The 23,386-nt window shown below is 46.7% G+C and overlaps 1 protein-coding gene across 5 annotated transcripts in view; it reads right to left on the bottom strand.

Annotated features, from left to right (window-relative positions):
* Positions 1–2,046: 2,046 nt before the first annotated feature.
* FGFR2 (fibroblast growth factor receptor 2) overlaps positions 2,047–23,386 on the bottom strand; it is a 103,835-nt gene continuing 82,495 nt past the window's right edge. For 2 of the 5 annotated variants that reach the window (XM_065894496.1, XM_065894497.1), the window contains 8 exons: positions 21,963–22,084; positions 19,543–19,653; positions 17,462–17,652; positions 10,945–11,067; positions 10,325–10,395; positions 8,536–8,673; positions 6,736–6,841; positions 2,047–3,695 (listed from right to left, as the gene is read on the bottom strand). In XM_065894496.1, coding sequence (XP_065750568.1) covers positions 3,531–3,695; positions 6,736–6,841; positions 8,536–8,673; positions 10,325–10,395; positions 10,945–11,067; positions 17,462–17,652; positions 19,543–19,653; positions 21,963–22,084 — 1,027 coding nt within the window. In that variant the 3' untranslated portion in view covers positions 2,047–3,530. The remainder of the gene's footprint in view (positions 3,696–6,735; positions 6,842–8,535; positions 8,674–10,324; positions 10,396–10,944; positions 11,068–17,461; positions 17,653–19,542; positions 19,654–21,962; positions 22,085–23,386) is intronic. The other 3 variants (XM_065894499.1, XM_065894501.1, XM_065894500.1) reach the window with 3 other exon arrangements.

The following is a 23,386-nucleotide window of genomic DNA, read 5'->3' as shown; positions in this document are numbered from 1 at the left end:
AATGGGTACCCGGTTCTCAGGGAATCCACCCAACGCCCCTGAAGGCCTGACTTCTCCACCGTGCTTCTCCATCCACGCATCCTTTCCAAGTTCGCCACCAGCTAGACCTTGAGCAGCCTCTCGAATCACCCCGCTTCCGGGCTGGAGACAGCAGCGTCAGGAACCCCTCCTTCCTCACCAAGATGCCTGCGACTTTTGGTTCTTCATGTCTCGATGACAATCACACTGTGTTTCTACTCATTCCCATTGTTTCCTTAAGTCTCAGGGTGGGAGGTGGGCTAAGCTAAGCGGGGCAGGGGGAAGCCTTATGCTCCAGGATTCTTACCAAGCCTTGCCCGTGTCGGTTTATTTGGGGTAGGTATCAAAAAAGAAGTAGCTCCCATCCTTCTCACGGACCACATTACCTTCGTTCCCTTGATGACAAATCTAATTCTAAAACGAAAATGGCCAACAGCTAGGAGTATAATCTACCTTGTCTATTTACAAGATAGCTTACATTGTAAAAAGCCGTAACCTGCTCCTTCAGCCTCAAAAGTATAGAAGATGTACCATGGATTTGCATGGATGTGAACCAGCAAGTCCTTCCCGCAGCCTGGCCAAGGGGAGCCCACTGGTGTAGATGGCCAGAGGGCTGCAGAATAATCTTCCTGAACACATGTGACTAAAGGCTGCTTTCCCTTTTTTGTTTAATTTTAATTTTTTTTATTGAAGTATACTTGATTTACGATGTTACCTTTTTTTTTTTTGGCTGTGCCACGCAGCTTGTGGGTTAGTTCCCCGTCCAGGGATCGAACCCGGGTCAAGGCAGCGAAAGCGCCGAGTCCTAAGCACTGGACCACCAGGGAATTCCCGTGTTATCTTATTTTTTAAATCCCATTCTTTTGCGTGGGATTATAACCCTGCCCTGATAATAAATAGCAGAGGAGATTGGCAAATGCACAACGAGGGCTGAGACCACGCTTCAGTTGGCTGGTGAGACCCTCACTCTAGCACTAATGGCCTCAAACAGAACAAAGATGCCACCTTCTTTTTTTTTCCCCCCCAGGAGAAATATTTATTTATTTATTATTTTATTTATTTATTTATTTATTTATTTGCGGTATGCTGGCCTCTCACTGTCGTGGCCTCTCCCGTTGCGGAGCACAGGCTCCGGACGCGCAGGCTCAGCGGCCACGGCTCACGGGCCCAGCCGCTCCGCGGCATGTGGGATCCTCCCGGACCGGGGCACGAACCCGTGTCCCCTGCGTCGGCAGGCGGACTCTCAACCACTGTGCCACCAGGGAAGCCCAAGAAATATTTATTTTATTCTGAACTGAAAAGTTGAGTTCTGGCCAAGGACGGCACTTTTTAACCACCAACAGCCCCAGAAGGTTCTGAGAGCGTGGCTGAAGTTCAGAAGCCGGATTGTTTTTGTCTCCTTTTCCTGGTGTTGAGGCTGGCAAGCGAATATAATGAAGCCGTAAGAGTCACAGATTCACATTTGTTAAGAGGCCAAAAAAGCCCTTTCCCTCTTCAGATGCTGGGTGGCATGGAAATAAGTAAAATTATTTTGAAAGTTTGTTCAAGTTGTCTTTCTGAGATTTTGAAGCAAATTCTACATCATGAGGAAGGCAGCCTAAAAGATTTCAAGGTGCCCAGTATCCAGACCTTCTGACTATCTCCCTCTCAATACCTCCCAGCCTTAGAACAGCTGCCCGTTTGCGGAGCTCCCTCCGATGCCATTCATGTGCTCCTCTGGGAGCGGCTGGGGCCCAGGAAGGAACACGGACTTCCCTGGGGTCCCAGGGAGCAACGGAGCCAGGACTTGAACCAGCCTCTTCTGATTTTCCATTGGACCCACCTGTCGCAGGTACTGCTGGTCGCGGACAACCCCTCTGACAAGCCACCGTTTGTAGCAAAGAACAGACCTCCCCAGCTCTGCCTTCCTTCCGCAGTCACACCACACAGCACGAGTCCGCACCTCCGAACACGGGAAACCATTTGGTAAGACACGAGTATTAAAAAAATAAGCTGCGTGACATTTATTTTGTCTTGTTAACATTAATATCTGTAGAAACATTTTTATTGTCAGCATAAAAATTAACAGGCTTTATTAAATACTTTCTCCAATTTCATAGCGCGTTAAAAATCAGTGTCATCTCCATTCATGCTGCATGGCTACAGCAGAGTGAGCAGGTGTTTCGAAAGCAAAACACAGCACTTTCATATAGAATGGACAGCGTGGCAGTATTCTGACGCTGGCATTACGTGGGATTCTTTTGGTGAGGTCCTGCTAGGCGGAAGCAATTCCTTAAGAAGGTGGAAGGATCCCCCAAACTATCAGCAGAACAACTCGGTGTTTCCATTTTCTTCGACGGGACGTGAAGATTCTGCAAGGCTTCTCTGTCGCCAATGAATCTGGAAGCCATTATGAAGATTCGCCGAAGAACACAGGCGAATCTGATCAACGTGCAACTCAGGGGCAGAAGGCCAGCTGCCGGAGAGCAGGACACTCTGCTAGCATCTCAACGAAGGGCCCTCCTTGAGGAATGGACTAAGGCATCTTTTTAAGAGAACGGTGGTACCATTTGTCTTGGCGAGCCCAGTTAAACGTTTATGGGCCCAATGACAGAGCTGCACCAAAACAAAACGCCTTCTTACTAACGAGTCCTTTTTAACGTGGGCATCTAGGTGGTTTAAGAGCAATCACCTGACAGCAGAGTTGAAACACAAATAAATCAAAACTTCATTTTCCCCAAATCAGTCCTAGTTTGTAAATATTTCTCTTTTCAAAGGATCTGATAACTAGTTAAGTCCAAGCAAAAGGTTAGCTAGTCTGATGCGCTGCCGGCATACAAATGCCACTTAAATTACCAAAAAAAGCCAAAAAAACCCCCCAAAAAACTATAAACAATTGTTTTGTATATTACCAATTCATTAATAAATTAATGTTACACCATTTTCCCTGAAAGCAAAAGTATTTTTCCACCTCTGCTCGGTGAAAATTAAGAAATTCTGTGTAAGAACAGCATTTAGCAAATAGCTATTTAAAAAAAAAAAAGAGAGAGAGAGACCAATTCTCTAGGTGCATTGGGACATCCATTTAAAATCAATACAAAAAATAATTCCTTGTAAATATATAATATATATTTATACATAATTTGAATATATTTACATACATCCAGCACCTATATACTGCAATTGTGCTCTATAAGTATGTGCTGACATATATTTTCTCCATTTATTACAAAATTCACAAGCAATGCAGAATGCATGTTTGCCTTGAGTCTGGCTGGTCCACAGCCAGTACCCACAGTGGGTCTTCAGAACGTTATGGCCCATGGCAGTCCATTGCCCCAGAAACATTCTTCTTCTCCTGGTGAAGATTACAAATTCTTTACACGTGTGCGGATTACTTTTCCAATTATTTACTCCTCTGATACATATACACACACAAGCCAAGACAACAGGCTCCCAGAGGCAGGGCCTCCCTGCTCAGTACAGCTAGGTTCCCGGTGCCGCCCTGTTTGCGGACGGGGGGACAAGCCCATTCATGTTTTAACACTGCCGTTTCTATGTGGATACTGAGGAAGACAGGGTTCGTAAGGCATGGGGTCCGGAGAGAAAACAGAATCATCTCCCGAAGAGCAAGAACTCCTTGTGTCAGGGTAACTAGGTGAATACTGTTCGAGAGGCTGACTGAGGTCCAAGTATTCCTGAAAGAAGGGAAGAGAGACGTTTTATTTCATCTCGGGTCAGGATAACAAGGTGAATACGGTTCGAGAGGCTGACTGAGGTCCAAGTATTCCTGAAAGAAGCGAAGAGAAGACTTTTATTTCAAACGCAGGCTCTTGAGACGTTGATATGGGAGTTGGGACAACATGGGGGCACCCCCAGCAGGTTGAGACCTGCCCACCCGGGCTTCCACAAAGACCACCTTGAGACCCCAACTTTATCTCCTCTAGGCTGCCCTTCACTTTTCTTCTCAAGCCATCTCAAATGAACTATCGGCAAGTAGGGAATGTTAACACCCAGCTGAGCAGCCACCTCGACGGGCGCAGACCCAAAGACCTGCTTGTTAGACCACACGGTTCAAATCCGCACCCAGCAAAATGGAAAAGACATAAGATGTCGTGGATGCCCGGGACCCCTTTCCATAGCTGAGACCATGAATATTTATTTCACGAATTACATTTTACTATTGTAGCTTCCAGGATAATTTAAGGGATATTTTTATGTCTTCATTCAGCAGGTAATTTCACAGATGCAATTCATTACTCTCAGATGCTCTCTGAGTTGAAAATGTAAACAGGTTCAAAAAAGGCTTGGATATACTCTGTTTGTTACATCCACAATGGACTGTTGGAGAACAGTTTAGGAAAATGCAGGTTGCGTTTTAACGTTTTGAAGGTTTGAAATTCAAAAAGGGCTCTTCTGCTCCCTGAAGTATCCATCGGTGTTGCTGTCAGAAAGCCCACCCGATGGCCCCTAGATAACATTGCTTCCGACTTAAGACAGGGTGAGAGCTTACTGCCTGCTCTTGTGTGGCCCGTGAGCTAAGAACGGTTTTTTAACATTTTGAAATGGTTGGGAAAAAAATCAAAAGAAGAATAACATCTCATGGTATTAAAACTATGTAAAATAACAAAATTCACACTAAATTTAAATTTTAGGGTCCATCCAGTTTTATCTAAACACAGACATATTCATTTACACATCGTCCGTGGCTGCTTTCCTGCTACAATGGCAGAGTTGAGCGTTGCTACAGAAACCCACAAAGAGGCCCATAAAGCTGAAAGTTGACTGTCTGGCCCTTGACAGAAAAGGTCTGCAAAGTATGAAAAGATTTCTAAACTGGGAAACTTCTGGGCATCACTGCCTCAACTGGGCTAGCATGTTGGGGTGCTTCTGCTCACACCCCCAAAAGCCAAGAAGAATACTATGACACATGGTTTTGCTGAAGGGGGGCAAAAAGTGCAGACCACAGCACAACCAGCCTCAGTGTTATCAGAAAAGAGCCCACAGAATGTTGGCGACTATACATTTTAAAAGACAAAAAAACCCAAAAAAACAACAAAACCCAAACCACCCCTGTAATTCATCACCAGGTTTGGCAAGAAAAAGAGTCCCCATCCAAGAATGGGGGATGTGTCAGTTCCAACAACATCAGGAGGAACTGTACAACTGGAAACAAACACGCCCACCACATCAAAAGAGAACTTTTTTGCTTACAATGATAAAAATGAAATTTTGTCCTAAATGGAACCAATTTTCTCCAGCATATGGTAATGATTTTCAGAAGGAAAGAAACTTCGATTTTTATATCCGTTAGACAATATGGCATTCCGCTTTTTAATTTTAGGATGCTAGATGTAAATTTCAGGGTGAAAATGGGCCCACTTTAAATGTAAATATATAAATAAACAGCACAGAGCATGGACACAAGATCATTAAAATGGAACTTTAGTGCTCTCCCAGTTTCTGACTGAAGCCATAAATGTTCAGATCTGATAGGGAAAAAAGAAAAAAAACTAGGGGTATCAGTGGATTCCAAGTCTAGGGTTAAAGGAACTTATACTAGAAACAACAATTTTGGCAGGAGAAGAAAGTTGGTGTTTTTTTTTTTTTTCCCTTGAACTGTTCCTTTCAACTTCTGAAGGTCAGCTGTATTCATTTAAATGCAATCTCTCCCTTTATCAGCTACAGTCAGACACAGATAATATTGCTGGCTTAAGGCTTCAAATCACAATATTTGATTATTTTTTTAAAAAAATCAGTCTGAAACTATTAAATGCATTATTTTAAAATAAAGGTATTCTTTTCCTTCTAAAATATTTAGGCAATTTTAACCCGTTTTTGCTGTTATTAAGACAATTGTAGGGTTTTTCTCCCCCCCACCCCCCACTGTTTGGAGGAACACTATTCTACATCCTCATCAAATATCTCTAATTCGTTCACTAACAAGTTCTCCCTATTGTGGGGTTTTTCTGGCCTTGACGGGTTTATCATCTTTCCTGCTCAGACCACTTTGTTTCCACAACCAGAGATGACTCTCTCCGCATGGTGAAGCAGCCACTGACATGGCCGAGTTTGGACAATGAGTGACAAAAGAGGGTTTCTTTTGTTGATATAGATTATAAATATTTTCTAGAAAATAAATATTTTAACAAAAGGTATGAATTTTCACTTAAAGATCCTGTAAGTCACTCATTAAAGGAAACTCTGTGTACATTTACGCTGTGACCAGGCAGGGTCACATCATTATATAGAAGCTGGAATGTGTCACATAGAAGCTGTGTCATGTGTTATATAGAAGCTGGAATGGCACAACTTCAATGCATCCCATCAAGCTCATCAGTAACGGACCATCAGCAGCCCTCACCCTAATGACCAGGGCAAGGAACCCAACCAGCACAGAAATCCCAGCTCCTTCCCACACAAACCCAAACACTGCAGTCGGACATTTCTTTCCTCTCCCCGTCCCCCTACATATACGCACCCTGGACCCACCACCCACATGCCACAGTGAGGGGCAGCCTCAGGTGGGGTCCTCTGTCTCTGGTTTTGTGAGACAGAACTCTCAAAATGTAGTTCTGAGAAACGTCAGGAGTTGGGAGGAACACGTAGGTTCACTCTGTCTGATCCCTGTGGAACAAGGATAAACTATACCCCAGAGTCCAACAGGGGAGGCTACATTTCAAAAACTGTGCTGGTCTCCCAAGCAAGGACCCTGGGCTTCTGGAAGGAGGTTCTTACCTCATTGGTTGTGAGTGTGAGAATTCGATCCAAGTCTTCTACCAACTGCTTGAAGGTGGGTCTCTGTGAGGGCACCGCATGCCAACAGTCTCTCATCATCATATACCTGGAAGAGATGGGTTTCCTTGGTGAATTAAATCCCTGAGTACTAGGGGGCATGGCTATAAAGCCAGTCTTAATAGTCAATGTGGAGAGATGTCCTCGATTACGAAAATGTATCAGAACTTCCCTAGCAGCTAAATTAGGGGGTGGGATCCACTTTGCCAAAAGAGGCACTGCTTGATTCCTCTGAAAGGCACTTGGATTTACAAAAACATCACGTTAACCAAAACGTTTTAGGAAGGTATATATGCCATCAAAAGAGACACTTCCATGAGTTTTCATGGCTGACTTCTGGTATCCCTGTGGCAGTGACTTATAATAGGGTATCACATTTCCACGGCACTTTTGCACACTGTGGGAAGAGCCCTAGAGGAGCAGGCGGGAATCCGGTCTTCCCTCCCCACACACCCCTGCCTGGACCAAAGCTGCTCTACTGTTATCTGCCTGACACTCTGAACAAAGGTTCCTCAGTTTTAAAAAACTGAAGTTTGAAAACTACAACTTTAAGGCAAGGTTCTTATGAATTAATCTGCTGTCACTGGGCTGTACCTTCACTTCCTGATTAACTCTTGGATAGGCCTAGGTTCCCCGGCCTTATCTTGAGGATGGGTTCCGACAGACCCTCTAAGGCAGCAAAAGCACCAGGAATGACAAGGAACACAATACAACGCAAGAGGGAGGGGATATGGGGATATATGTATATGTATAGCTGATTCACTGTTATAAAGCAGAAACTAACACACCATTGTCAAGCAATTATACTCCAATAAAGATGTTAAAATAAATAAATAAATAAATAAATAAATAAATGCCTTTATATAACATACTATAAAATGTGGCCATTCATCAGATGTCCACTGTACACCGAAAAGCACTCATGGGATTGCTGACATAAAATCCCGTGAAATGATACCCAAGAGACCGCGGTCTCTGGGACAATCCCTTTTCTTAGTCAATTCTGAGGGTTGGAAGGAGAGACTCCTTTATAAAGCACTGACGTTACTGCGCAAGACCCATGTCACCAACACAATGTAATTCCACTTAAAGTGCGGGGTGGGTTTTGCTAGAAACCAGCTCATGGTTTTAGAGTCAGATCGGGTACTCTAAGGATGGCACCTGGACAAGTTTTTAATTCTCTGCACTAAAATATGGGTAAAATATAGGTAACCAGACGCTAGTTCATTCGCCCTGAGGAATGTGGTTGAGGTCCATCTATAATAGCAATTTTCAATGGTCACAAAGAGGCTGCAGAAGCACCCATTCTCCACTACTCGCTGAGCAGGGGCCAGGCACAACCCACGAGGAAAGGGGGCAGCCCCAGGGCTTTTGAGCTTGTGTATGTGGGAAGCCTGATGTACCTTCCTGTCACTTTGACAACAGCAAGGTACAGTACAGTGGCCCAGGAAGATCACCGGGCTCGCTGTGTGAAGTCGGGAGCCCTCGGCCGGGCAGCCCGACACCCTCTGTGGTTTAAAGCTCGCTCCATACACCTCAGAAGGATGCTCTTTCTTTTGGACAGTCAGGGCTGTCCATAGAGCTCTCTGTCTCAGTTCCAGGATTGGGCCCAGAAAGTTTCAGCAATTCTTCTTCTTAGGACATGTTTAAAAAACCAGGGGCCTTAGAAAACCAAAGTATCCAGGAGAAGCATCACTGGCGGGCAGGGGCTCCTGGGGCATCGGGAGAGACGACGGCCCTTACAGTTCATTGGTGCAGTTTGCCGGCTTATCCATCCTGTGCCCTTCCTTAAGCAGCTTAAAAAGTTCCTCCACGGGAATCCCTGGGTAGGGCGAGCCCCCTAAAGTGAAGATCTCCCACATTAACACCCCGAAGGACCAGCTGCAAAGAAGGGAGAAAGCAGCATTAGTAATCCATCTGAATCACAGAAACCTAATCACGCCCAGTTAAGAAAATAAACGCCCGCTTACTTCTTACATTCAGAGACAACTGACCAGGGCCCTCCTACAGTTCATCCAACTTGCCCCTTCCTGCCCCCAAAGAGCATCCCCAGATGACAACGAGAGGCTATTCTGATGGAATTTTCCATCAACAGACAAGTGATAAAGTAAACCACCACTCTTTTGGGGGGCAGAGGGGAGGGTGGAGATTGGGGTTTTTTTTTTCCTCCTTCCATCATTCTCAAATAAAACTCTCTGTCTTAAGGCAAGTGTTATAAATATGAACTTCGAAACTGCAAAGCCCTTTATGCTCCTGTCCAGCTCCTCCGCCGGCCTATGTGCCTGACCCCAGGGCTGTGACCTACAGTATGAGCAGTTGACAGAATAAGGCCAGCACGCTAATTCTGAGAGGTAACAGCTGCCCAAGGTGGCCAGTGGACCATCTGAGGGCACAGAAGTTTTCCGACTTACTAAGGTCATGAAGGCAGTTAGCGCCGGGCTGGGATTAGGATGGAGGAGCCCTGTGCCCCAGACAAACTTCATACGAAAGAAAGCGAAAACATCTCATGGGGCACAATTTATACCTGACCGTGCAGAGACACATAGTTGGATCCGGAGCCTTGTTCAAGAGACTCACAATTCCTGAGCTGATCCTGCATTTGTCTATGTCCCTGGAAATACACCCTCACTGATTCTGTTGAGTTTCAGAAATGAAACCGCCTTTGGTTTTGTGCAGAGCGAGAAGAGCAGCACAATGCAGGCAGTGTGCTCACTGCAGAACTGGGAATCGTAACACTTTCCTTCTAGGACTGCTGAAGAGGACCAGTGGCTATAGCACGGGATCCATGCCTGCCCCAGAAATCTTCCCACCCCCAGAAACAAGAATAGCTCAACTGATTTTTTAATTCATAGGAACTTGCAAAAAGTAGAACACAGAGAGATCCTCTGTACCTTTCACCCAGTTTCTCACAATGGTAACATCTTTCGACCACATTTCCAAAGCTGGAATTCTAAAATACCAGTTGGAGCCTGGCCCTAATAATAGCTTTAAGTGTATCACAATAGAAACATTGTATACTTTGCACTCTATTTCTGTAACATTATCAAGGATGCTACGACAAGATCAGAATTTTTTCAAAGGATAAACAGGGAGCGGGCCCTGTCGAGATCATCCTAGTGGACCGTGTCCCAACCAGCTTTCCCCTGTGAGGACAAACCTAGGACGGGGAAAACATGACAAACTACTCTCGAGTAGGAGAAGTTTAAGGGCGCGAAGAACATGCCAACAGCTTGGCAAATTAGATAGCAGCTTTGTACTTGCACATCCGTGAATTAGTTCAAGGGGGAGAACTTCCGCTCTGGCAGGAGCAGGTTAGCGGTTCCACCTCCTGTGCGCTTTGAAGCCGGGCAGATTAGTAACAGAGCATTGGTTGCCAGCCTACCATAAAATCCATCCTTTCTAAGGCCAGCTCCTGCACCTTCTCTGCATGTGTGAAATGCAGCAGGGACCAAAGAATGAAGGAAGGCAAAGAATGTACGAGATTTTTACAGCTCAGCCCGAGGGAAAAGGCAGAGACAAGGGAATTACTTACACGTCACTCTGATGGGTGTACACTCTATCGAAAAGGGCTTCGGGAGCCATCCACTTGACTGGAAGTCGGCCCTGCAGGTGCAGAAGAAATGTAAAAACCAATATATTAAAACCGATTCATTTTAGCAGGTTCAACCGGGCTGTGCCCTGTTTATTTTAAGAGCTGACACTCTAATGGTTTTTGCTGGACAGTCATTAGCGCAGAAATAAGCTCCAACTGGGACTACACGGAGCGTGGGAGATGCACAGATTTGGACATGTTAATAAAATGTCGTTTCCTTGGATTCTCATCATCATCTATCTCCCTAGCAGGCCCTGACCAACTCCTAGGTGAAAATTAACCCAGAAACTCCCAGGCTCTAACCCTTGCTAGGAAAGTTCTTGACAAGGAGCCTTACGAAGATTCTTGCTGCTGACTACTCTGTATATAAGACTGGTTCACATTTACCAAGAGTATCTTAACTGTAGTCTAACTTTGCTTATTGGGAAGTTTATAAAGAGTAAGGCCAAAGAACAGGAATAAAAAGGCATTGGTCCTTCTAGCTCTGAGCAACACCTTTCACCTGGAACATTCCGTGCCACCTCTCCACCCCTTCCCGCTTCATCACTGCCACAGCTTACGTTTGTGGTCTTTTTGTAGTAGTCTATATTGTTGATATCTCTGGCCAGTCCAAAGTCAGCTATTTTCATCACATTGTTTTCTGTTACCAAAACATTTCTGGCAGCTAAATCTCGATGAATGCACTGAAATCGACAAAGAACTCATTTCAAAATGCTACAAGAATAAAAAGGTAACATAGGCACTTCTTATAATGCAGAGAGAAAATACATCTTACATCAAAAATTGGTATTTCTTTTCTAATTAAAATAAAAGAACAAGGCCCCAACTATTTCAAAGAGCAAAGGTATAGATAAGAAAACACGTGCCCTTTTGTCTGCAGCTGACTGGTATCCTTCGTATTATGAACAGCTAAATGACCTCTTTTTTTTTTTTTCTTTTTTTCGCGGTACGCGGGCGAGACTCTCACTGTTGCGGCCTCTCCTGTTGCGGAGCACAGGCTCCAGATGCGCAGGCTCAGCGGCCATGGCTCACGGGCCCAGCCGCTCCGCAGCATGTGGGATCTTCCCGGACCGGGGCACGAACCCGTGTCCCCTGCATCGGCAGGCGGACTCTCAACCACTGCGCCACCAGGGAAGCCCTAAATGACCTCTTTTAATGCCACAATTATTCCCCCTCTGCAGTTCCGGACACTGCTGCTTTCTTGCTCATTTTTGAAACTGTCCCCCCGCTGAGTTCTAAACCCATCCCTTCTCGATGTGAGTGAGCTAAGGCTCACTCTTTCTCTTTCCCCGATCCCTCAGATTCCTTGGCTTTAGCTTCTCTCTCCCTCAAAATAGAGGACCTGTCCCATTACTTTTGTGTATTTCCACATATCCGCATGGCTTCCATTCTTAGATACATACAGAAGACCTGCAAATCCCTATCTCTAACCTGACCTCTCTCCTGGGATCCAGATTCTCATTTTCAATAGGACACTTCCACATTGACATCCCTTTGGCACCTTTAAATTCAAGGTCTCTACTCAATTCTCATTTTCTTGGTCTTTTTCGTATACACCTGAGATATATACAGCTGAATTCTTTACACACTCCTCCCAAATTCTTTTGATTTCAACCCCCAAATGCCTCTCCAATTTGTCCACCCGGCTCCGTTCCCACTGCTAAGCCCTTAGTTCAGGGTCTCATCACCCTTCCAACAGGTCTCCGTGTTCAAACTCAGCACTGTTGCATCTTCTCTGCTTCCCTCAAATTATGTTTCTGAGGGAGCTGATCACATCTGTTCCAGGCTTATATGAAGGCTAATGCCTGTCTATTCATATTCTCTGTCCAGTTCTCACCCAACACCTGGTCCCCACACGGGGCCCAACCTGTGTCTGCCACATACACGGGGGCCAGATGCTGAGATGCTCGCTACAGGGCAGCTGATTTACGGTTCCGATACTAACTCTTTGGTCTCAGAAAGCTCTAGTCATTATAACTTCTATGTCCCCTTTCTACAAATGATACGTTTTTGTAAGCTGCTAAAAAGTGTTTTAGCTGTACTTTAATACACCAAGATTTTACCAGGATACATGATAATTAGGGACCCAAATCATCACCTCCTAGTTTTGGAAATGGTAAGGTATAAAGAAGTGAACAAACATCCCTAACAAACACTTTTACACAGGTTCTAGGCAAAGGCTAACTGTTATATGAAGGAGAGAGTCTTATCAACCGATCTGACATGGGTGAAATGGGGCTGATTTGAGATTGATACTCCACAACATGGTCCATTGAAAAAGGAGCAGACCAAACTCTCTCTGAAGAATAAATGCGGGATCATTTTTTTCTGCCCACCCTCCAACTATTCCTTGTTTTTAATCTGCTTCTGTGGCTCCCTGGATGGGCCAAGATCATTGAAGGGACGGCAGGAGAGCCCCACAGGCATGCCTGTGCCCGGCCAGAATGGAAGCAGGAAATGTGAGAGCTCCCAGAAGCTGCCCGGGGATCCAGCTGGGGCGGGAGCTGTGTTCCTGGTTTTGGAGGCCTCTTCAAATTGAACTTCCAAGCCCTGGGCCAAACTCTCCCAGTGGTGTGCTCCCTGCCGACACAACTCTGTGAGTCTGGCAAGCTGTGTGGTCAGAAGAATCTGACTCCCTGTGCGTGGGGCTCTGACCACACATAAGGGCTCAACTCAAGAGTCACTACGACGGCGACCCCCATTTTCTCCAAGAGAGCCAGAACTCAGCACCAACCTCCCGCATCCCAGGGTGCTAGGAAACACCAAAGCCCACCCTCTGGGCTGAACAAGAAGAGACTTGGAACCAATACCAAGAAAAAGAAAATAATCAAAGTCAAGCCAAATTCCCATCATCTGCAGAAATCTGAGTTATTCTCCAGTGCAAAGAGCTGACCATTTTACATAACTAGGGCTCTCGGACTGTTTGGTTTTCCATTTCTTCAATAAACAAAGGTCAACGGGTCGCTAAGGGAGGGAAAACTAACACCTCTATGACCCTGACAGTGTGCTGGGTGCCTCTGCACAGCTGATCCCATTAAATTCCCACAGCAACCTATGAGATGGGTATTATTATAGCCATTTTACAGATGGGGAAGTTAGAGCTTGCTAAAAAAAGAAAAGCCAAACAAACAAAAACAAAAACAGCTGCTCGAGTTTAACACCTGGGAGGTTTAACTGGCCTTAGGATTTTGTAAAAAAGAAAAATTAGTGTACTTTGCACTGAAAATAGAAAGGTTTCCATAACTGGTAGAAGGCTCAAATCCCACGTCACCTAATTGTACACATCATGGAGTTTCTTAACTTGTCCACCCCCAGCGTCCCCAGGTCAAGGGCAGGACTGCGGGTTCATCTCTACATTCCCAGCACAGAACCTGACCCAGTAAACGTCCATTGAGCTGAATTCCTAATTACACTCCATCAGCAATGAACCAGATGTCTCACCCAACAGTTCCTCAGGTGTGTCTCTAACAAACTTATCGCCATCCACCGGGAGGGAATGGGTGTGACGGGGCTGACCTGTCCCCTGCTTCTTCATTTTCCACTGTCAGGAATAAGCCCTCCATTTTTGGAAGCAGGTTCCACTCAGGGGACCATTCTTAAGATCTTGGTCTAGAACCCGCTTCAAACCTGTTCTAGGTCCTTAATCGCCGGTGGCCTTCAGCAAAGAGCTTTGGAAACACAACCACAAAGCCTTAGGAAACAGGACTCTGTCCCCTCTACCCCACCCTGGGTTAGCAAACAAAGCCCCAACACAGGGCATCTCAATGGTCCTCTTCTCGGTCCAGGGAGGCAGGGAATACCTGAGAGCAGGATAGGTGGGTAGAGAACAAAAAGGCCAGGTCTGGGACCAGCCACTTTACTCTCCAGGCTGACGAGTCCCCAACTCAGAAATTAGGACAGTGACTTCCTCATACCTGGGCTCAAAGCTTTCCTGGCACTTCCAAACACTCCCCTGCATCCTTATCCATAAGGTGGGGATTTAAACACACCTGTTTCTGTGTTGTTCTGGGGTTATGGACGATACTGTATGTAAAATGCTTGCTCCATGCCTGGCAGACATTAAGCTCTCACAAAGTGGTAGTGATTAGTAATGATGACAATTATTATTATTACAATACTATTAATAAGGGCATTTTCAGTTTGTCATTCTAAAATGTATCCTTTTCCCCATTTTGCCAAGTTCACCTGATTCTTAGCTCTCTCTCCACCACACCAAGCAGCTTCAAAGCAGGAAGGATCTCATCCTCGGTGGTACAGGGGGGACCCACCACTGCTCCACAAGCCAGACTCCACCAGTTCCTTTCTCCTCTTCCACCTTCCTGAGACTCCTTCCGGGGCCTCTGTGAACTACATTCTGGGTTCCCTCCTCCCTCTCTGACCATGTCTCCTCCGTCTTTTCCTGTGCTTTCAGCCCATCTCTAGATTTGAGAGTTTTCTCAGGGTTTGACTCCAGGCTTCTGTTCCCCCTCTTCTCTGTCTCTCCCCAACCTCCCCACCCAAGGAGAACCCATCCATTCCCATGGCTTGAAACTACCCTTCCTTCACTGGCTCCGGCGTCTAGCCCAGCCTTCAGAGCTGAGCCTCAGCCCGCAGCTTCCCGGTCGACACCTGCCCTCGAGTGACCCTCAGACACGTTCAAAACGTACCTTGGATTTCCCACCAGAACCTACTCCTGCCACCGCCCCATGCGCCCACCTCCCTCATCCCGATCAAGCTGCACCACCATCCAGTTTCTCAAGCTGGAAATCCAGGAGTCAGCCTTGATCCCCCCTCTTCTCCCTCCTATACCAACTCAATCCCTTAGCTGTCCTGATAGCAAAATATATCCCAAAGCAACCTACTTTCCTCGTGTCTATCGGGGCCAATAAACCTCAGCCCAAAGCATGGTCACAGGAGCCAGCTTTACAGCTTAAACCTGATCAAAATCACTCCCCCTCGGTGGCTTCCCCAGAGCCCAGAGCACAGGGCAGAGTCAGATGCCCTAGAGGCTCCACACAGCCCGTCCCTCTGCGGGAGGGCTCGCCCTTCACCTCCCCCTGCAACCTCCCAAGTCCCCCCCTGTTCCTGACCTCACACCGTCGGTTTCCTCCACAGCACGGTTCTCAGCCTTTCACATACTTATTTTATGCCCACATTTATTGTTGATTTCACCTGCTGCCCCCCACAGTTCCTGCTCCAAGAGGCCAAGGACTATGTCCATCCTGGTCACCTGACCCGGGATACCAGGCATCCAAATCAGGAACACTCAGGAATATTCGTTGAAGGATTAATAAAATGACCAGGCCAGTCTCCCACCACTTTGGATTTGTAGCAGCACCCGGCTGAATCCAAAAAACCCTTCCTCCCGCTCCCACACCAGGAGGACAGAGGACGGCCAGGACCAGAGGCTCGGGACGGGCGGCCTGCGGACAGGCTGCTTCTGCAGGGTTTTATTCAGCAATAATTCCAAGCTACAGAAAAGGCGAAAGAGAACAACAGCTGTCCAGGTTTGCCAGATTCACTTGTTATACTTTCTTGCTCTCTCTTTCTCTCTATACCCAGCCTCCCTGTACACACACACACACACACACACACACACACACACACACACACGTCTTATGGCTGAGCCACTTAAAAGTGAGCTGCAGACCTCATTAGCACATACCTCCCACCTTACACAAGACCTCTATCACCACCCCCAAATTTAACATTGAAACAGTCACATTATTCACTATCCTATCAATTTCGCATTTCAATTGTTCATAAATGTCCTTTATAAAAGCGGCAGCCCCACCTCCCATCCAGGACACGATCCCTTCCGGGATCACACACGTACATTTAGTTGTCACGTCTCTTAAGCCTCCTTTAATCGGGAACCATCTCCCCAGCATTTTTTGTCTTTTGGGACACGGATATTTTGAAGCAATGTCTTGTCAAATGTCCCACATTCTAGATCTGATTGTTTCTTCCTGCCAAAGACTTGCCAGCTGGCAAAGTCCGCTGTGCACACACACGTGTACACAATCGCACAACCCTGTTTCGGTTTCCTAAAATCTGTACTTTGGGACATCTTACAGGAAAAAAAAAGCTCTGAAAAGTCTTCAACTCTGGACTCTCTTGAAAATAAAAAAACAAAAAACAGAACATGTGGTGGCTCTGGCCACGTTCCCACACGGCTACAGACAGCACGGGCTGAGGTGCAGCCACCGGTCCCCAAATCCCTACTCGGTGTGATGTGACAGGGGCTGCCTCGCTCACTCATGTGACTGGCATGGCCAGGACCCAGCCCAGGCCACAAGGGGACAGACGGTCCACGCCCACCAGAGGCTCTTACTTCTTTGGGGACCAGAGGAACCCCTGATGCTGCATTAAGCTTCAGCGCGGTTAGGAACTGACCCACCTCTGCCCCAGAAGGTAGGTCTGTACTTCCCCCCAGGCGTGGGCCAGGGAAGGGTGTCTTGGGCCGTCCAAAATGCCCCAGGGGCTATCTGGGCACCTGTCTAACTGCTTTCACAATAACTCAGATGTTTCAAGTCCACTGCGTGTGGCATGATTGGACCACAGGCGATTCACCTCAGGGGACCTGGCCAACTTCTAACCGCAGAGGGCCACCCCGCCAGCGAGACAAAATAAATCCAGCGGACACCCAGCACCCGATGTTACCGAAATACCCCTTCATTTGATCTTTGTTCTTAGACTATTTAACGTCATTTCAAACTCAAAACCATGAAGACAACACCCGAAGTCCACGTCCAAAGGCTCAATAACCACAAAAAAACCTCAGAATTAAAGGCAGCGCCCCCCAAACCCAACTGCTGTCCACCTGGAGAGCCGACTCCCCGGCAGACCACAGCCAGCCGTGCCTGCGAAAAGAGACATCTCTTCTGCTCATCTCTGCGGTGTCACTGCTGGTTTATAAGGCTTTGGCTTTTAAAGAGTTCATTAAACCCCAATGTGAATAACGCAAGACATAGTCTCCAGGTCGTACGAGACAGGCAAGGGCTCGATTCAGCAAATGAGCACGTCCCAATGGTCTGTTTTCTTCAAAGACATTTTTCACTGGAATCCACCCAACCAAGGAGAATGGGAAGGACTCACTTTTTGGGAAGCCAAGTACTCCATGCCCCGGGCCAGCTGGTAGGTGCATGACACCAAGTCCTTGAAGGTCATCTGCTCCTCGGGAACGCGGGTGATGTCATAGGAGTACTCCATCCCAGGCGGCCTCCGGGCTCGGAGGTATTCCCGGAGGTTGCCCTTTGAGGCGTATTCGACTATGACATAGAGCGGCCCTGTGGACGAGAACACAAGCTGGAGAGGCAGGGAAGCCTGGATCTGCCCTGGGGCAGCTCAGCAAAGGAGTTTTACTTATTACAACCCAGTGCTTTATCATTTTTTAAAAAAAATTTAAACATACAGAAAGCACACACAGAACACCTGCATTCTAATCTCCCCCAAATGACAACCGACGCTTGGTCAAGACAGACTCAACAGTCTTTAAGAAATAAAACAGCGATACTACAGTGAGTGCCCTTTCCCTGTTTCGCCCAGCCTCTCACCTGCGCCCTCTTGGAAAGCAACAGCTACCATAAATTTGGTCCTTGTAGTGCATTTTAACTATTTTACAGATACCTATGTATCAATAAACAACGTATTATTTTTAATCACATCAATGAGTAATAAAGACATAGCTTTGCACCATTTTTCCCCCCACATATTATCTTTCTGGAAGCCAGTCAGGCTGATAAAAATAGATCTAGATCATTCCTTTTAACAGTTACATAGATTCTATCATATAAATACACCACATTTGTTTCTCCATCCCCCTATGGGTTGTTTCCGGGTTTGGGCCATTGCAAACAGTGTGCAGTGAGCACTGCTATGCACGTCTCTGTATATATATATATGTGCAATAATTTCCCCATGGTATAGACGAGCCCGTTTTTGCGTGTAAATGTTACTGGCACACAACGTGGCCCATTCACTTCTGTATTGTCTGTGGCAGCTTTCTCACTGCGGCAGCAGAGATGGGTAGTTGTCACAAATCCGAAAATATTTACAGTCACCCTTTACAGAAAAAGTCTCCTGACTCCTGGCATAGACCTCAAAAGGAAATTGCTGAGGCAAAGACAGGCATTTTCAAGTTTATTAATTATCATCAAACTGATTCGCAGAGTGCCACAGATCACCCATGAGAGAAGCCAGGGGTCTCGCTCCCCTGAGGAAGATAATGTGCCCCTTCCTATCTGTCTCCCCTCTTTCAGGCCACTCGTGGGAGCTCAGCCGCCTGGTACCCATAACAAGACATGGGTTCCTCAATCCCCACTTTAAGGGAAGAACTTGTCAACCAAAATGTAGGATCTTATTTGGAGAAACCTCTCTCAGCACTTACAAAACGAAAACATAAGGAGGCTGCCTTTTCCGAAAACCCTCCAGGTTATACCCTAAAAACAGGAGGACGCTATAGGCCTTCCCATCCAGAGTCGCCCAATGCCCACCTTCCCGCCCCCAGAACCCAGGCACAGTCATAACGTCTTCTTTGTGTTCGTGGCCAGGAACACTTCCTGAAGGGTTTTGTTTTTTGGGTTTTTTTTGGCCACACCACGTGGCTTGTGGGATTTTACTAATTTTTTTACTTATTTACTTTCATTTATTTATTTTTGGCTGTGTTGTGTCTTTGTTGCTGTGCAGGCTTTATCTAGTTGTGGTGAGCGGTAGCCTCTCTTGTTGCGGAGCACGGGCTCTAGGCACGAGGGCTTCAGTAGCTGTGGCACGTGGGCTCAGTAGTTGTGGCTCGCGGGCTCTAGAGCGCAGGCTCAGTAGTCGTGGCGCACGGGCTTAGTTGCTCCGTGCGGCGTGTGGGATCTTCCCGGACCAGGGCTCGAACCCGTGTCCCCTGCGTTGGCAGGTGGATTCTTAACCACTGTGCCAGCAGGGAAGTCCCAGCTTATGGGATCTTAGTTCCCTGACCAGGGATTGAAGCCAGGCCCTAGGCAGTGAGAGCTCAGAGTCTTAACCACTGGACCGCCAGGGAATTCTCCCTGAGGGAGTTTTTAAGGAAAACTTTAAACATGCACTTGAGAGGCCCTAGGAGCAGGATCTAAGAGTCCATCCATTTTTAAAACGATGCTGACATTGAACCCTGGGTTATGCGGATGAAAGCTCTTTTTCCTCCTACTCACCATCCTGAGTGCAGGCTCCGAGGAGATTTATGATATTTTTGTGTTTCCCAATCATCTTCATCATTTCCATCTCTGACACCAGATCAGAAAGGTCCTTCTCTGTGGCATCATCTGGGAACATCAGGTAAATTACAGATCAGTTTCCTCTAACCCGTTGGTTGCTACCGTTAGCTGATGAAAATTTGGTTGAAGCAGCATGAAAGTCAACTTTAGAACCAGAAAAACTTTCCAAATCATCTTACTGGTGAAGCGGGAAGGGCCCAGCACTGCCCTGCTCCGTGTCGAATAGCTAATTTGGGGTCAATAGGGTCAGAAGTCAGAACAAATATATAGGCCTTGGATGCCAAGGCCAAATCTTTTCCAGCAAACCTCACAAACGAGGGGGCATTTTCCTCTATCGTGAAATAATTCCATCCTCTGGCAGACCTAAGGTACCTGAGAAAATCACATCAGACTTCATGGGGCCTGAAAGCAACTGTGAGGACTTCCGGGGAGGAGGAGGGAGAGGAGTGTGGGAGCATTCCACATCACTTCAGACTTTCTCTGCACCACGTGCTGCTAAGCTGAGCCCTCGCAGTCCCCAGGGCATTCACAGCTGGACTCAGAGGACACCCCGGACCGAGGACAGAGGTGCGTGTGCGCGCGTGCATCCTGAGGGGGCAAAGGTCCACGCCTTCCACGGGCTTCCAAAGGGGCTGGGATTCCCCTCCTAAAAAATGAAGGTTTTAAAAACCTCTGCTCCATAATTTCAAGCAAGAATGGCTTAGGTTCTGCATACACAGGCTCACAGTTAGCTTCCAAAAAGTGGCAAGATTCTTCTCCAGGTATCCCCCTTTGAGCTAATTCAATATGGGGAAATCTGGGCTTACTATAAAAAATGAGGTAAGGGCATGGATAGAAGCCATGCTGCATAAAGCCTTTTAGCTTCACAAAAGGAAGAGCAACACAATTGCCTGGAGTGTAAAATCCACGCAGACTCACGTGGAGGACTGAGCGCCTGCCCCTCGGATGCAGAGGCTCCACTGCGGTGACACTGTGGGGTCTGCTCTAAGCTCTGAGCCACCCACTGGCTGTAAAAACGGTCACGTCATAAGGGCTCTGTGGCTAAGGTCCTTCTCCATCCTAAGGGAAGGCCAGCCTTGAAACAACCAGAGAAAGAGAACTCCCAGACCTCCTCCCCCTGAGCTCCGTAAACCGAATCAGAAGCTCTGTCCACAGAGACCGGGAGCCTGGGCCTTCCGCATACTCGGCCCTGGTACACGGCCAGGGGCTGTCAGGGCGGCCGGTGGGAGCCCACAGCTCTCTGCGCCTGCCACTCGGCAAGGCAAAGGCACAGGCGGCAGGCCCAGGCCATGCAGGATGCAGGCAGAGGGCTGGCTGCCTCTGTTGGTGGAGCTGAGACACGCAGGGTGGGAGAACGTAGTCCTCCCAGGCATCACACCCCAAAGTGGGGAGCAGCTCAAAACACCCTAGTATGCCTTGGGAGCCATTCAGATCCATAGCTAAAAAAACAAACAGGAAGAAAACACCCAACACCTTTCTGACTATTTCCACCTTGCTCCCTCCCCTCAGGGAGAGACGTGGTGACTATCCCACAAAAACCCATGAAAGAAAGAAAAAGCCTAGCCCCCGGGGCGTCCACAATGCGGAGGCCCCCCATGTCCTGAGAACAGACCTCTCTCCTCCAGGACACGTGGGAAAAACTCAGCTTGGGGTGTCCTTTCTGAGATGCCTACAATGGGAATTATATTGCAACCATTCCCTATAACTCCTCTCATGAAAGAACACTGTGGGAGGATGAAGTTAATGGTTAAAAGTTCTTTAAGCTCCTTGGACGCAGGGTTAGAAGGTTAATGCAGAGACATTCAGGCTCCCACGAACGCCACTCGACGTTTACATCCCTGGGTAACGGCTCACACGTCCCAGAAGGCTCTAGACTAGCACCAATCCGGTGAGCCCCCTTTCAGCTTCCCAAGCGACTCCCACAGACAACGTCATTCCTTTGTTCCTCCTGCAAAGGAGTGTGTCCTCCTCTCCCTGAGCCTCCTTTCTCCCTCTGAAACGGCCAATTTTCCTTCATTTGTAAATTAAGGTTTGCGTCCTGAATCCGACATACCACTACTCATCTAAATTAATCAATTCTACGTGAATCGATACTTTCTAAGCACCTACAAATATAAAGGGAATTAGGCTGCCACTTCCCAATACAACTGGCTTTTCTTTTTTATAAGTGCACACAGCTCAAGATAAATAGTCTGTCCAAGATGCTGATTTATACTGAAAACTTCTCAACCCCTAGGTCAACTATGTGCTCTCTAACCCCCTGCCATGACAGAGTTCACATGCCACAAAAGGAACATTCTTGATAAGGCGCCCTCACCCCTCCCTTCCCCCACCCTCCCCACCTCCGCCCCACTCACCTTTCAACATCTTCACGGCCACAGTGACTGCTTCCTTGGGCTTCTCTTTGTCAATTCCCACTGCTTCAGCCATGACCACTTGCCCAAAGCAACCTTCTCCCAGGGGTTTGCCCAGCGTCAGCCTAAATGTGTAAAGAGAGGATTAGCAAACAGCATCTGGTGTAGCGAGGGAAATTCCTGAACTCAATATAAAAATCTTTCAGCGGCTTACAAAAGCATGGAGCATTTATCATATGGAACTAATGAGACTTGGGGTACACATGCGCTTGAGTATTTTCTTAGTGACGTTTGAGAGAATGTCAATTACTGCTGGAACAGCTATTGAATTTCACATTTGTATTCTCGATTTATTTTCTTTATGGACGGTATCCTTGCAAGTGAGGTGGTCAGCCTTCCTAAGTGCTAAAAACGAGGAGCTTTTGATCTTGAGCCTATCGAATTTTCATCATTTAGAATATCTCAAAGAAAACCATTAAAGCTGTTATTTTTTGTCTCTGTGATGTCTTTAAAAATCGCTATTATTCGAATACCAATGGATTTTATGGTCACATTCTGGGCCAAGTAACAAGATATGAATCTTAAACGCATTTCAAGGAATCTCTATTTTTTCATTAAAGGAAAAAGGAAATGCTAGAAATTGGGGCAATTTTTTTTTCGACATAATAGTTTAGAAATCCTTATGACTACCCAACATTAATAATGCAGAAATCCAAAGTATCACAACAAACTTAATTTCTAAGCTCAGAAGCTCTACATACATCATACTAATAGCCATATAGACTCCTTGGGCGTTCCAGAAACCAGCTGAATGGAAGAGACTTTGGAACACTTATGAATGTGGTTTTTTCATCTAAGCATAACACAGCAAAGTACCAAGCTGCCACTAGTAAGCAGTATTTTTGGTAAGTACGCAATGGTTTGCAAAAGTCACAGCAAAGACCGAGGGCAGTGTGTGCTATGCTGAGGTCATTCCCTTTCTATCCTGAGCTAAAATTAAATTTAATATCTTGGCAGAAAATAAACATTTGCATTGGAAAAGTGACTAATTTATGTCCTATTGCCCTGCCGCTACAAGCATAACAATCCTTTCTTTGTATAACGTCTGCCTCCGATCTAATAAACTGCTTCTAAATAGCCTCCATTCATTGGAAATCTGCTCCACCTACGGTTGTGCTAAACACTATTTTGAAATGCTTTGCACTCAGATTTTCCACACTCCGGGTACCCCGGGTGGGAGCTAACAGACAGACTCCCACTGTTGCCAGTGGTGTCACAGGTGTGGCAAAAACTACAGATTGAACCTGAGAGCTGCCGTTTCTTAAAATATCCCAGCTCCCAAACTCAGTCCTATATCCATAGGAGCGTGTGTACATTAACCCACCTCCTTGTTTAATCAAACCAGGGAGCTGGGAGGGCTTACGGGA

The sequence above is a fragment of the Phocoena phocoena genome, chromosome 16, assembly GCF_963924675.1.
Source record: "Phocoena phocoena chromosome 16, mPhoPho1.1, whole genome shotgun sequence".
Taxonomy (NCBI): domain Eukaryota; kingdom Metazoa; phylum Chordata; class Mammalia; order Artiodactyla; family Phocoenidae; genus Phocoena; species Phocoena phocoena.
This window is presented reverse-complemented; position numbering and strand designations above follow the sequence as displayed.